Source organism: Felis catus, chromosome X (assembly GCF_018350175.1).
Source record: "Felis catus isolate Fca126 chromosome X, F.catus_Fca126_mat1.0, whole genome shotgun sequence".
Taxonomy (NCBI): Eukaryota; Metazoa; Chordata; class Mammalia; order Carnivora; family Felidae; genus Felis; species Felis catus.
Genome location: NC_058386.1, coordinates 31,838,501 through 31,852,458, shown reverse-complemented (window position 1 = coordinate 31,852,458; position 13,958 = coordinate 31,838,501). Strand labels below are relative to the sequence as shown.

Below are 13,958 nucleotides of genomic sequence, written 5' to 3'. Positions count from 1 at the left end.
TTATTAACATTGTGTAGAATGTTTTGAAGAGTATGCTAATCTTTTTATTACTGCATCAGAGAACACCAAGAGTACTAAAGTGATATAATAGTCATTATATAATATTTTTAATTATATTAATCTTTCTCATGAAAATGATTAAAGATTTTCTATTCTTGAGCAAAGAATACTCTTATTGTTTTCAGTAAAGCCTTTATGTGTTCTAGGAAGCAATAAGAGAAAATAGTTACTTGTTGCATTTAAAATTGGTAATAAAATACTAAGTATAAATAATCACAAAAGTAGCTTACATTATTTGACAAAAAACTGTGTATTTACTGTTCCTCTAATATCACAAAAATGAGATATATTATCTATCAGTAATATAATTATTACTATAATGGTTATATTATAATTAATATAATTTATATACTAATATAATATATAATATAATTAATATATAATTATTTTGAGCACGATTTGTCCATTAGAAACATGCAAAATATATAAAAAATATATTTGAAAATACATAAAAAAATACAGGTTAAACATTTCTGAAAACAAAAAGTTGACGAACTAGTGAAAATACATAAAATGGACATTGAACCAAAGATTCAGTATCACAGAAATGTCATTTTTCTTACAGGTATAAAGTTAAAATTTAAATGATAAATTTAAAATAATTCCAATAAATATTGTTTCAGGTTTTCTCTGGAGGTAATTGAGTTTATTATAAAGGTCGTATGTATACATAAACAAGAAAGAATAGCCAGTAAAACTCTGAAAAGGAAAAGTAATGTCAGAGAGCTATCTTCAACACATATTAAAAGACATTATAAGCCTCTCTAATTAAAATAGTGTAGTTTCAGCTCTCAAAGACAGATCAGTGGAACTGTAGTGATAACTCAGAAAGAAACCAAATACACATGGCAGTGTAGTCTATGATAATGCTGACATATCAAATCAGCACAGACAAAATGGCCCTAAATAAATCTTGAAGAGGTGGGAATGCAAACTGGGGCAGCCACTCTGGAAAACAGTGTGGAGGTTCCTCCAAAAATTAAAAATAGACCTACCCTATGACCCAGCAATAGCACTGCTAGGAATTTATCCAAGGGATACAGGACTACTGATGCATAGGGGCACTTGTACCCCAATGTTTATAGCAGCACTCTCAACAATAGCCAAATTATGGAAAGAGCCTAAATGTCCATCAACTGATGAATGGATAAAGAAATTGTGGTTTATATACACAATGGAATACTACGTGGCAATGAGAAAGAATGAAATATGGCCTTTTGTAGCAACGTGGATGGAATTGGAGAGTGTGATGCTAAGTGAAATAAGCCATACAGAGAAAGACAGATACCATATGGTTTCACTCTTATGTGGATCCTGAGAAACTTAACAGAAACCCATGGGGGAGGGGAAGGAAAAAAAAAAGAGGTTAGAGTGGGAGAGAGCCAAAGCATAAGAGACTCTTAAAAACTGAGAACAAACTGAAGGTTTATGGGGGTGGGAGGGAGGGGAGGGTGGGTGATGGGTATTGAGGAGGGCACCTGTTGGGATGAGCACTGGGTGTTGTATGGAAACCAATTTGACAATAAATTTCATAAATAAATAAATAAATAAATCTTGAAGAAATAGACAGCCCTTTGGATAAATAGATGGAGGGAAAAGCCAAATGACTAGATTTAAAAGACTCAATCACTCAATATTTCTATCAATATTTCTAAGATGTCAGTTACCCCCAAATCAGTGCACAATTTCAATACAATTCAAATACAAAATCTAGCAGGGGTATGTATGTGTGTATGTATCTGTGTATCTGTGTGTGTTTGGAAATTACCTAGCTGATTCTAAGAGTCTGATAAAATCACAAAGGATTTAGAGTAAAAACAAAACTCTTGAAAAACAGGAAAAATTGGAAGAGCTTATGTTACCACATATCAAGACTTGCCATATAGTTACGGTAGTTAAGGTAGTACGGTACTGGCACAAGGATAGATGAGTAGACAACTGGAACCAAATAGAAAATCTAACAATAGACTCACATACATACTGACCCAGGTGGAACTGCTTTCCTGGGGCCGATTGCATTTAATGATAGATTAATGGAGGCAGTGGGCTGGGGCAGGGGACAGGTGGGGTGGTCAAGGAGATGGAGGTATAAAATTCCAGCCTTATCATCTCCACCTGGGGCAACTCTGAAGAGCCAGCCTTTCGGTGCTTGCCATGTGTGAGCTGACACCTTTGTCCCTGCCTTCTCCCTCTGTTCAGTCTTGCTTCATTCTCTTCTTCCCTAGTGGCATTGATCCTGAGAGCATTCCCTAATGAACTTCCTGAATCTTAACCTCCTTCTCAGATTCTCCTTCCCAGGAAAAGTATTTTGCAACAATTATCCTTCAGATAATTCTGAGTGAAACTTGGGCAGATATTTAAAATTTTTATTACATTATTTACCGATAGACATTTTAAAGCTGTCTTCTATTTATAACAGTATTGTGCAGTTGGGTAGAGCCCCAGCCCTATATTCAAACCTGGGCTCCAGTATATATTGTGGGTGTGATCTTGGACATAACTCCTACATGTCTCAGTATACATATCTAACATAGGGGTATCAATACAATCTATCTCAAAGGGTTATTGTGAGGACTAAATCCATTAATATTTGCAAAGGTTTTTTTTTTTTAATGTTTATTTATTCTTGAGGTTAAGAGAGAAAGGGCATGAGCGCAAGCGGCGGAGGGGAGAGAGAGAGGGGGCAGAGGATCTGAAGCGGGCTCCACACTGACGGAAGAGAGCCTGATGCAGGGCTCAAACTGTGAGAATCATTACCTAAGCTGAAGTCAGACGCTTAACTGACTGAGTCACCCAGACTTCCCTGTAGAGTGTTTGAAATAGTTCCTTGCAAAGAGTACATTGCTATTGGTCATGGCAAGTGACTCTGTTTTCCATTAAAATATTATTAAGTAAATTATTATGTAGGTGATACAATGGTATGTCAGAATTTGTGAAAGTGGTATATAAATAACTGAAATTTGGTGATTTTTTTTTAATGTTTATTGATCTTTGGGGGGGGGGCAGAGCATGAGCCAGGGAGGGGCAGAGAGAGAGGGAGACACAGAATCCGAAGCAGGCTCCAGCCTCTGAGCTGTCAGCACAGAGCTCAACGCGAGGCTCGAACTCAAGAACCCGAGATCATGACTTGAGCTGAAGTTGGACACTTAACTGACTGAGCCACCCAGGTGCCCTTGGTGATATTATTTAATGAAAATGTTGAATAAGAGTGGAATACATAAAGGATTAGGGGTATCAAAAGGAAGAACAAAGTTCAATAATTTAAAAAATATAGATATAAATAGGGAAATAGATAACTACTGTTCCATAAGAAATTCTTTTCTAGAAAACTAGTATTCACCTAGGGTAACAAAACTCTTTCATTAATGAGTAATTGATGAAAATTAAAATCATTTGTTAACAACTATTTCACCTAGAAAACAAATGGATTTCAGAAGAAAAAAAACTATTTCTTTATTCATTTTCAGAAATATATTTCCTGGCATGTACCAGCATTATGCTAGTCTTATTTATTTATTTATTTATTTATTTATTTATTTATTTATTTATTTTTCTTATTTCTTATACACCTGAAGAAAACCTGGAATCCATCTTTGTGTTTACCTATTTTCTCCTATACAAATAATACTAATAACCAATACTTGTACCTAATTTTAGTGGTTACAAATATCTTCATGTACACCATTGTATGTGTTCTTCAAAAAATATCCTATTTGGTAAAACTGATTTTCATTTTTTATGATGTCCAGAATAGGTTCTAGAGAATACAGAAACTAGCTTAAGCTAATACAACTTTTTCAGGTTACAGTCAAAACCAGAATACAACAGATTCTCGGACTACAAGTCTAATGCCAGTCCGTGTATCTTGGATCTCTTCCTAGAGTCCTAGGTCTAATTTTATATACACATATATTTGTAAAGTAGTACCTTATTCTCTAGAGCTATAGCGTGATACAGAATAAGAGTAATCCCCCAACACACACAACCCAGCCTTGTTTTTTTAAATGTCACAGTCAGAGGGCCCAGGAAAATGTTACAGCTAAGATATTTCTTTCTCAAGGGCTTAATCTTGACTTTGCTTCAGTGACATTTGATTACTTCCTAAGTGAAAGAGAAAAAGAACACTTCAAGTCTTATAAATGTATCGGCTTTGCAGCAGCATATCTTCTGAGATCACAATTCACCTATACTCTTATCTCACTCTTGGTTATTCAACCTAATTAGATGTGTAGACAAGAATGAACTGCAAAGTGAAAACCTGGCAGGTTAACATTCTTCACTGACAGAAGACTCCTTCTCCCCTCCCCCAACCCCCCATGGCCCCCTCCCCACTCTGGTCTAATTCCTGTCACTAATTTTTAGAGGATGATAACAGAAAGGACACTGAAATTATTAAAAACAAAATGAAGTACTGAGCTATCTATGCCATAGCATGGAACTCATTCTAAGGAAGAAAAATTCCAGAAAAAAAAAAAAAAGTTTCCTTAGAGGAATAAAATGGATGTGAATGTCTTTTTCCAATGTAAAAAAAAAAACAGTGCCACTGGCTACAATTATAGTCTTGGTCAATATCTTAATATACAGAGATTCAATTTTATTAAAAGATTTTATTTTTTAATGTATGTTTATTTATTTTGAGAGAGAGAGAGTGTGTGTGCATGCATGCATGAGCAGGGGAGGGGCACAGAGAAAGGGAGAGAGAATCCCAAGCAGACTCCACACTCAGCATGGAGCCCTATGTGGGGCTTCATCTCATGAACCGTGAGATCAGGACCAGTTCTGAAATACAGAGTCAGATACTTAACAGACTGAGTTACCCAGGTGCCCGTATTAAAGGATTTTATGAATACAAGGGAACTAAAATTCTAGAAAGAAGTTAATATGAGAATGTTTGCAGAAATTATTTTTATCTATGTCCTTTTGCTGATTGTCAAACATTTGTCAAAATGTTCCTGAAGTCAGGTTGAGACTGGGATGATGCATAGAAGAGCTAACCACAAAATGAAACAGCAGCACTCACAATGAGACACATACACTAGTCTTAGCAGCTGTCAGTGGTCTCCCTTTAATGTTGAACACTTCACTGAATTGAATTGAATGTACTGACACAGTATATGGCAAACTGGAGCGTTCACATTTAGAACCTCTCTGCAGAATCAGTTCATCTGAGAGCAGTATTTACAAACATGTTTCTCAGCCAGATATAGATTCCAAAAGTGTGTTGTTTCCTCTATATGGAAATATAAACAGCATTAGAAAAAAAAAGCCCTAGGAAACACTGCCATAAAGGGAACTTTTTTAAGCTGGTGTTTCCCAAATTTAAGCATAGAACTTAGTTTTTCTTTAGGCTTTTTTTTTTTTTTCATATCACACCTATTTTATCTCTTGAAATTAGTATTTCACTCTAAACATTTAGGTGAACATTGGTCAAGAATAAGATAATCTTTGGGGCACCTGGGTGGCTCAGTTCGTGAAGCATCCAACTCTTGGTTTCAGCTCAGGTCATGATCTCATGGTTTGGTGAGTTTGAGCCCCACACAGGGCTCTGTACTGACAGCACAGAGCCTGCTTGGGATTCTCTCTCTCCCTCTCTCTCTCTGCCCCTCCCCTGCTCATGTGGTCTCTGTCTCCCTCAAAAATAAATAAATAAACTTAAAAAAAAAAGATCTTTATAGTTCTCAAATATTCACCAAGGAAATGTTCCATGTAGAGGTGGAAAGACTTAGTTTTAAGGTTATAAATGCTTTACATGGTATATGAGATTATCCCTACGGTAATTTTTACAGAATGGCCGATGAATCCCTAAATCCCTAAAAATGCCAATAGCAGGGTAAGAAACAGAGCTCCCGTTTCTGTGGTACCCTTAATGTTTAAGTTCCCCAAATCATGAGAAACACTCCTAACACTAATGCCACATAAGAACACCAGAGCAAAAAAAAAAGTTTCTAGAGAAAGTTTCTAGAGAAAATAAACCCCTTTGGAGATCTTATTATATAGAGCAGCAGGGAGTGCAACTTGAACTGTCAACCCACTGCACCGGCAGGATGTGCATAGTTTATTGAAAAAAAAAAACAAGCCACAGAAGACACTAGGGAAATCAATAAGGAATCCAGGAGAAAACCGGATTAAATTCGAAAACCATGTGAAGACAATAAAAACAATATAAATTATAATTAACAAAGTACTTTCAGAATCTCTTTTTTGCAAAGTAGAAAATTTAAAATTGGAATACACAATGTTAGGCTCTGTGTTGACATAAATTACATTATATATAATTACTAACTGGATTACTTATTATTTAAATTTGAAAATATGCAACGTGGATGGAACTGGAGTGTTACACTAGGTGAAATAAGTCATACAGAGAAAGACAGATACCATATGTTTTCACTCTTATGTGGATCCTGAGAAACTTAACAGAAGACCATGGGGGAGGGGAAGAAAAAAGAAGAGGTTAGAGAGGGAGGGAGCCAAAACATAAGAGACTCTTAAAAACTGAGAACTGAGGGTTGATGGGGGGTGGGAGGGAGGGGAGGGTGGGTGATGGGTATTGAGGAGGGCACCTGTTGGAATGAGCACTGGGTGTTGTATGGAAACCAATTTGACAATAAGTTTCATATACAAAAAAATAAAAAAAATAAATTTGAAAATATGTTAAAAATCACTTGCTGAAGAATAAACAACAGGAACTCAAAAAAAAAAAAACTAGCAAGGAAAGTCATTTAAATATATGAGCAGTGCAAAATTAATACAGAGAGATATAAAGTTTGTAAACTAATGAAATAAGATTCTTGACTTTGGTAAAAGAAACAATAATTTCCATACCCAACTCCACACTTAGAGTAGGCAATTCCCTGGGACTTTATTTTTATTTATGCATTTATTTACTTTACCTTTTGGCCCCTTTTACCCATTATTTGGATTATTTAAACAAAAGTACTGCCACTGGAAGCTTTATGTTTTTTGTCATACACAAAAGTGAACTTTATTAACACTTATAAACATTATGCTAGAAAATGAGGAAATAAATGGACTTGGATAAGGAGATTATTGTAAAGATGTAGTTCTCCCCAAATTTGTCTATAGGTTTAATGTAATGGCAATCAAATGTTTACTGAGATTTCTGTGAAACTTGACAAAAAAAAATATTCTAAGTTTTTTCCATAAGGATAAACAGGTGATAAAAGGAAATAAATCATTTAAAAGATCAGGAAAAGAAAGAAATAGAATAATAAAATGTAAAACTATAGGATTTAAAATGTATAGCACTGGAATAAGACCTAAAATACAGATCTATGTAACAGAATAGATTTTGTCTGAATACAGCCTGCAAAAGTAAATAGCTACAGAATGATTATTATTATTGAATGAGAAGATGGGAAACTTGCTAATTAGATGACGGGAGTCAAATTAGATTATAATTATATAGCAAAAAAGCAAAATCTGGATGAATTAAAGGAGTAAAAGAAAAAGATGTCTATTTACATGTAACTCTTTCCCCATTACAAAGAAGAATATGTAGGTGAATTTTTTGATTGATTTCATTATGTGGGAAGACTGAAAGTGTAGAATCAATGGGAGAAATTAAAAAAAAAAGAAAATGTCTCATATAATTAATGGGTAAGTAAATTTAAAATATACGCAGACATATAAATAATACAAATATAATAAAGTTGTTATTTGGCATTCAGGTGATTTTCAACTTTTCAGTATTATAAACAATACAATATTTTGATTCTTTCTTTAAATGATCTCAGCAGAATTGGAACTACTGGGTCAAAAGGGGGCTAATTTCTAAGTTTCTTTATGTATTACACAAACTACTTTTCAGAAACTATGTTGTGATTTGTATTCCTTGAAGCAGTATGTGTTCAAATTTCACCATGGTTTCAATGAAAAATAAAGACAAAAAGGAAAACAAAAACTTAGGCGGCTGTCATTTATTTATTTATTTATTTATTTATTTATTTATTTATTTTTAAATTTTTTTAAATGTTTATTTATTTTTGAGAGAGACAGAGACAGAATGTGAGTGGGTTAGGGGCAGAGAGAGAGGGAGACACAGAAGCAGAAGCAGGCTCCAGGCTCTGGGCTGTCAGCACAGAGCCCGATGCGAGGCTCGAACTCACGAGCTGTGAGATCATGACCTGAGCTGAAGTCGGACGCTCAACCGACTGAGCCACCCAGGCGAGGCGGCTGTCACTTAAATCAACATCTATTTGAATATTAGTGACTATGAACATATTTGCAATCATTCTTTGGCCACCTTTACCTACTCTTTGTGAACTGTTCACATTTTTTTTTTTAATTCTTTTTTAACGTTTATTTATTTTTGAGACAGAGAGAGAAAGAGCATGAACGGGGGAGGGGCAGAGAGAGAGGGAGACACAGAACCGGAAGCAGGCTCCAGGCTCTGAGCCATCAGCCCAGAGCCCGACGCGGGGGCTCGAACTCACCGACCGCGAGATCGTGACCTGAGCTGAAGTCGGACGCTTAACCGACTGAGCCACCCAGGCGCCCCTGTTCACATTTTTTTTAATGTTACAAAGAAATTGAAAACAAAGACTTTGAAGTCAGATACAAGGAGGTTCAGCTTCACCCTTAAGCAACTGTCTTGATTTTGTGTAAGTTAATTTTTCTGAATTGTAATCACCTCAATTCAGTAAGAATAACACCTACATGATGGAGCTGTATCAAATGAAATAATGAGATTTAGGATGCTGACATAAATACTACAGTACACAGAAAAAAGTCAGGAACCTATTTGTATTGGGATGCTAGTAGTAGTTGCTGATTTCAGTTAGTTTTTTGGTATTAAGATAATTCATATTTTATCATCTTTATCATAACTGTTATGATTAAATTAATGGAATTTAAAAATATTATTTAAGCAAATTAATATTTTTTAAGCTGTAGATTTTTAGGCGACTTCATTATTTCTTATGCCTTAGATATTTTCCTATTCAAGGTGCAAGTGGGATGATTAATATAGTGTACAAAGAGATAAACATCCTATAATAAATTTTCAGGGAATTATTAGCTTTGTAAAGATGCAATTATTTTTCATGGTTATGAATAGCTTTAGCATACTATTTATTTTTAATTTTCCAAAACCTTCTTTGACTCACACACTTACGTATTAATTAAGTGGTATGACTTTTGACCATTCACAATCTCAAAGATAAAATATTTTACAAATTGTACTTCTATGTTATGGAATGAAAGCCGGTGAAGACATAATGAATATATATAAAGGTTATACTATCCATGTGTTTCTATCAACTTGCTAAAATTTGTATCCAAGTTTTTAATTGTATAATTATTAAATATGTATTAAGACAACAGACATATAATTTCATCATCTCTGAAATACGAAACCATATAGAAGGACAGAATATAATGCAGAAATCCATACCTTTTGTGTGACTCAGGCCACTAAAACTGAAAGCAGAAGTCTGCCTGAAGAACTTATCCCAGTGATGGTCAAGGATGAGATGCCTGGGCTTTTCCCGACCTAATAAAAATATAAAGAGATATTCTTCAATGTCACATTCAAGAGGAAAAATAGCAGGAGAGATTGAAAGAGAATCAAAATTCCCCTCTAGTGGGAAATTTCTCAGATAATTATTTTTCCAAGTATATTTTAAGATGACATTTAAATGCCATTTTTGAAGAACATAGCCAACATTATAAATGGTTTTCTCTATAATATTATAAAATCAACTCATACATTCTTAGAATTTTAATTTAAACTACTCAAACAATAGATATGAATGAGAGCCTGTTTGAGCCCTCTATCTAAAAATGGCTGGCAGTAGTTAATATTTACATATGCATAAATGAATATGCATTGACAGTAATTTAAGCCAATAAATACAAAACCAATTACCCAAAACATACTAGCTACATAACAAGTACTTGCTTTTAGTGCTACCATATATAAAAGATAAAAATTTCTGTCGGCACAAGCATTTATATATAATTTTAAATACACTGTCCTTGGAAAGAAATGTGAGTGCATGATATAACCCCCATGAAGAGAATTTTTGTAACACTTGGTAAAATTGTACATTTATTCACCATTTTGCCCATCAATACTACTTACAGAAATACACCTTAAATACACATCTCAAACATGAAACAATATATATGTAGGGGCATTATTTGTATAGCAATACGTACTGGGGCATTACTTATATATATATATGAGTATATATATGTATATATATGTGTGTATATATGTATATATATATGTATATCATGTATATTTTTATATAGCAAATTATTAGATACTCCTTTATCCCTACTGTCATTTTGTTTTGCTCTTCAATAAAACTATTGGTGTCTGGAAAAGAATCCACTTATATCTAAACATTTGAATAAAATCACTAACACTGCATTTAAATTTGAATTTAGCAAAAAGAGTAAATAATCTCAAGACTATAGCTATTTTAGTTGAAAAGAAATCAAAACAGCTATATTATATGCATCGACTACTGCATCATTCATTTATGTAACTTTTAGGTATATAATCTGTAAGTGATATTTCACAAATAGAATATCACAATGTATATATGTTTTTGTGTATGTATATTACAGATCTAGTAGTTTTGAAATGTGCATATGACAGTTTTCAGCACAAAACAGATGATCAGTATATAATCAGTGACTGAATATTCAATTCCTGCTCTACCAACATATGCCAGCACTGAAATACTCATTTAGGTAGGAATAAAGCTATGAATGAATATAACCCCTGCCATTAACAAGCACAAATTAGCAGGTCTGGAATGTGGTTATATGAGGAAGGGCACACACATACAAATAATGGAGATGTGTCCTTAAATTCCTAATAGGTACATCAGGCCCTAATTTGTAATGTGTTGACTCAAACCCACCCATGGCTACCTTTCCTTTTTCCACCTTTATTCCTGGCTAAATAGGGTGGAACCTTGACAGCAGAGGCTGGAGTGGAGGGCATTATTATTGATCAGAGTGGATTGTGGGAACTGAGTCCACTGATACCAGTCACTGAGCAAGGGTACATGTCGAGGCTGATCAAGGAGGCCAACACAGGAAGTCCAAGCATGTGTTGATGAGGCAGAACCAGGGTCTGATGGCAGAGTTAAAAAGAGAAAGGAGAGATCTGAGGAGCTGAGAAAATGTGAAAGGAGTGGCAGTCAGAGGTATTTCCTGAGGTCCTTTGATTGGATGAAGGGAGGCCTCTTTACTGAGATCTTAAGGGGAAGAAGCAAAAAGAGAGGCAAGTGCAATTCTTTACAGCCTTATCAGTATGGGGCTTTATAAGCACCATCTGTAAGCAGACAACTTAGAATGCCAGTTAGGTGGCCCTGGAGAAGACAGCTAGACGTGATGAGTTCAAGACACTGTTCAATCACTTACTCACTGCATGGTTTTGGGAAATTTCTAAGCCTCAGGTTCCGTTTCTGAGAAGTCTCCAAGAGTCTTTTTTTAAAGATTGGGTATAGTCACATTTACAGAGCTCAAGCCTGGTACAAAAGTGAGTGTATAACAAATGCGAGGGCCCTAGGTTATTTGAAGCTTTTGTGAAGTAGTATCCTGCTCCTCATGGGACTCATTAACGGTCTGTTTTGGAGATGTCTCTACTATTCTCTTAGCGTTTAGGCCATCTCCTCTCTAGCCTCCCTATCCCATCCACCATTTAAAGGTTGCATGAAGTAAGATATAAATAGACCCCTGAAATATAATCTTTTCAACACCTTGCCTTGTGTAATGTTCAACTGAAAAAAACTTAGAGACAGGGCGCCTGGGTGGCTCAGTCGGTTAAATGTCCAACTTTGGCTCAAGTCATGATCATGATCATGATCAAGTCATGATCACAGTTTGTGGGTTCAAGCCCTGCATCAGGCTCTGTGCTGGCAACTCAGAGCCTGGAGCCTGCTTCAGACTCTGTGTCTCCCTCCCTGTCTGCTCCTTCCCCACTCGTACTCTCTCCCTCAAAATAAATAAACATTAATTTAAAAAAAAAAAAGCTTAGACACAACACACAATAGAATTAAAGAATTAAATAGAATTTAATGAAATAGAATAAAAGATTCTTAAATGTCAAAGGCCAGCATTTCTGAAATAAGTTATTAAAATGGAAATAGCTAAAATCTCAGCAGAAGAAAAGATATTAGACAATTGGCAATATAAAAGTTTGAGAATGAGTTTGCAATTCTAAAAACATTGCCTTCTTGGAAAAACAGTGCATTCTGAAAGATATCTCTTCCTATATATCTTGTATATCTATTATATCTATCTATCTATCTATCTATCTATCTATCTATCTATCTATCTATCTTTCTATTGAAAGAGAAATCAGGAACGCTGGATCTGAAATACTGTGAGACTTCTCTCACTCAGCAACCACCAACTTGGTGTTATGAGTCTTGCTACCAACTTCTGTAAGGGGATTCTGTGAATTCTGTAGCATCTGTAGAAACGATGATCTCTTCTTTTGAAAGATAGCAAGGGAATGCACAGTCCTTTCATGAAACAATTTTAAGATATTTGCAAATATTTAAATTAGAAGGTCTTAATTTAGTACCTTTTTAAATTAGTATATTTGGCATACATGTTAAATATTTTTATCCTTATTGTCAGTCATGTTTTCTTGTGGTCCCTTCAATAATTCAAGCCAAATTATGAGGCCCAGTCGCCAAGAATATGAATATAAGACACGAACATGGTGGCTAGAAAAAAAACAGAACCCACAACAGAAAGAAGGAAGAGGTTATGACAGAGAGAGACAGAGACAGAGACAGGGAGAGACAGAGACAGAGACAGAGAGAGAGAGAGAGAGGGACTTCAGTACTGAGAAAAGGAAAGGAGAAATATTTTCATAAAGGAAAGGGTGAAAGTGAAAAAAGGAAAGATACCAGAGGTTGGTGTCATTCTTGGTCCCTGGTCTCCTCAGGTTGAAGGAAGGGGGAGTATCTGAGGGTCTAAACATTTACTCAAGAGAGAGCAAGTTTATTAAAAATACTGTTTTAAAATACAAACCGGGTGGCTCAGTTGGTTGACCGTCTGACCTTTGGTTTTGGCTCAGGCTGTGATCTCATGGTTTGTAGGTTCAAGCCCTGCATTGGGATTTGCACTGACAGTGCAGAGCCTGCTTGGAATTCTGTCCCTCTCTTTCTCTCCCTCTCCAGTTAGTGATCTTGCTCTCTCTCCCAGAATTAATAAATACATATTTAAAAAAATACAAAAGACTAATAAGTCTTTCATTGTCAAGCTTACTGTTTTTTCCTGTTATATATCAAAAGTGTTTCAGACCAATTAAAGAAAAAAAAACAAACCACAAATTACTTCATAATTTATTCACAAAATTTTTATGTTTATTTTTGAGAGAGAGACAGACAGACAGACAGAACCTGAGCGGGGGAGGGGCAGAGAGAGTGAGGGAGACACAGAATCTGAAGCAGGCTCCAGGCTCTGAGGGGGCAGCAACAGATCCCGATGCCGGGCTCGAACTCACGGACCGTGAGATCATGACCGGAAGTCAGACACTTAACCTACTGAGCCACCCAGGCACCCTACATAATTTATTTTTTAATGTTAACAATCTTGATCCAATATGTTTTTATAACATTCACATCCTTCTGAAGTGATTTGCCTGCAATTGTCTTGAAAATTCCATTTCTTGGACAGATCCATTTATCAGCCTTGTATGTTATTCCCACACCAGGAATTCCGAACCCCAGAAGTGGTACAAACTTCAGAAGGGTATTTTCTTGGTGCCTAGCTAAATTTGTAGTTTCTAATCCCAGCCAAATGCCTTTTGTATTTTAATTTTGTCAGCTCCACCCTCCATTCCCTGCAGCAATTACTTTAAATCACTGTGCTACTCTTCAAATCTACTCTGTCACTGGTCG

At 35.4% G+C, this 13,958-nt stretch overlaps 1 protein-coding gene across 2 annotated transcripts in view; it reads right to left on the bottom strand.

Moving 5' to 3' along the window:
- The window catches only part of CFAP47 (cilia and flagella associated protein 47), a 566,822-nt gene that overhangs the window by 91,146 nt on the left and 461,718 nt on the right, over positions 1–13,958 (bottom strand). For both annotated transcript variants that reach the window (XM_045050610.1, XM_045050611.1), the window contains one exon: positions 9,476–9,574. In XM_045050610.1, coding sequence (XP_044906545.1) covers positions 9,476–9,574 — 99 coding nt within the window. The remainder of the gene's footprint in view (positions 1–9,475; positions 9,575–13,958) is intronic.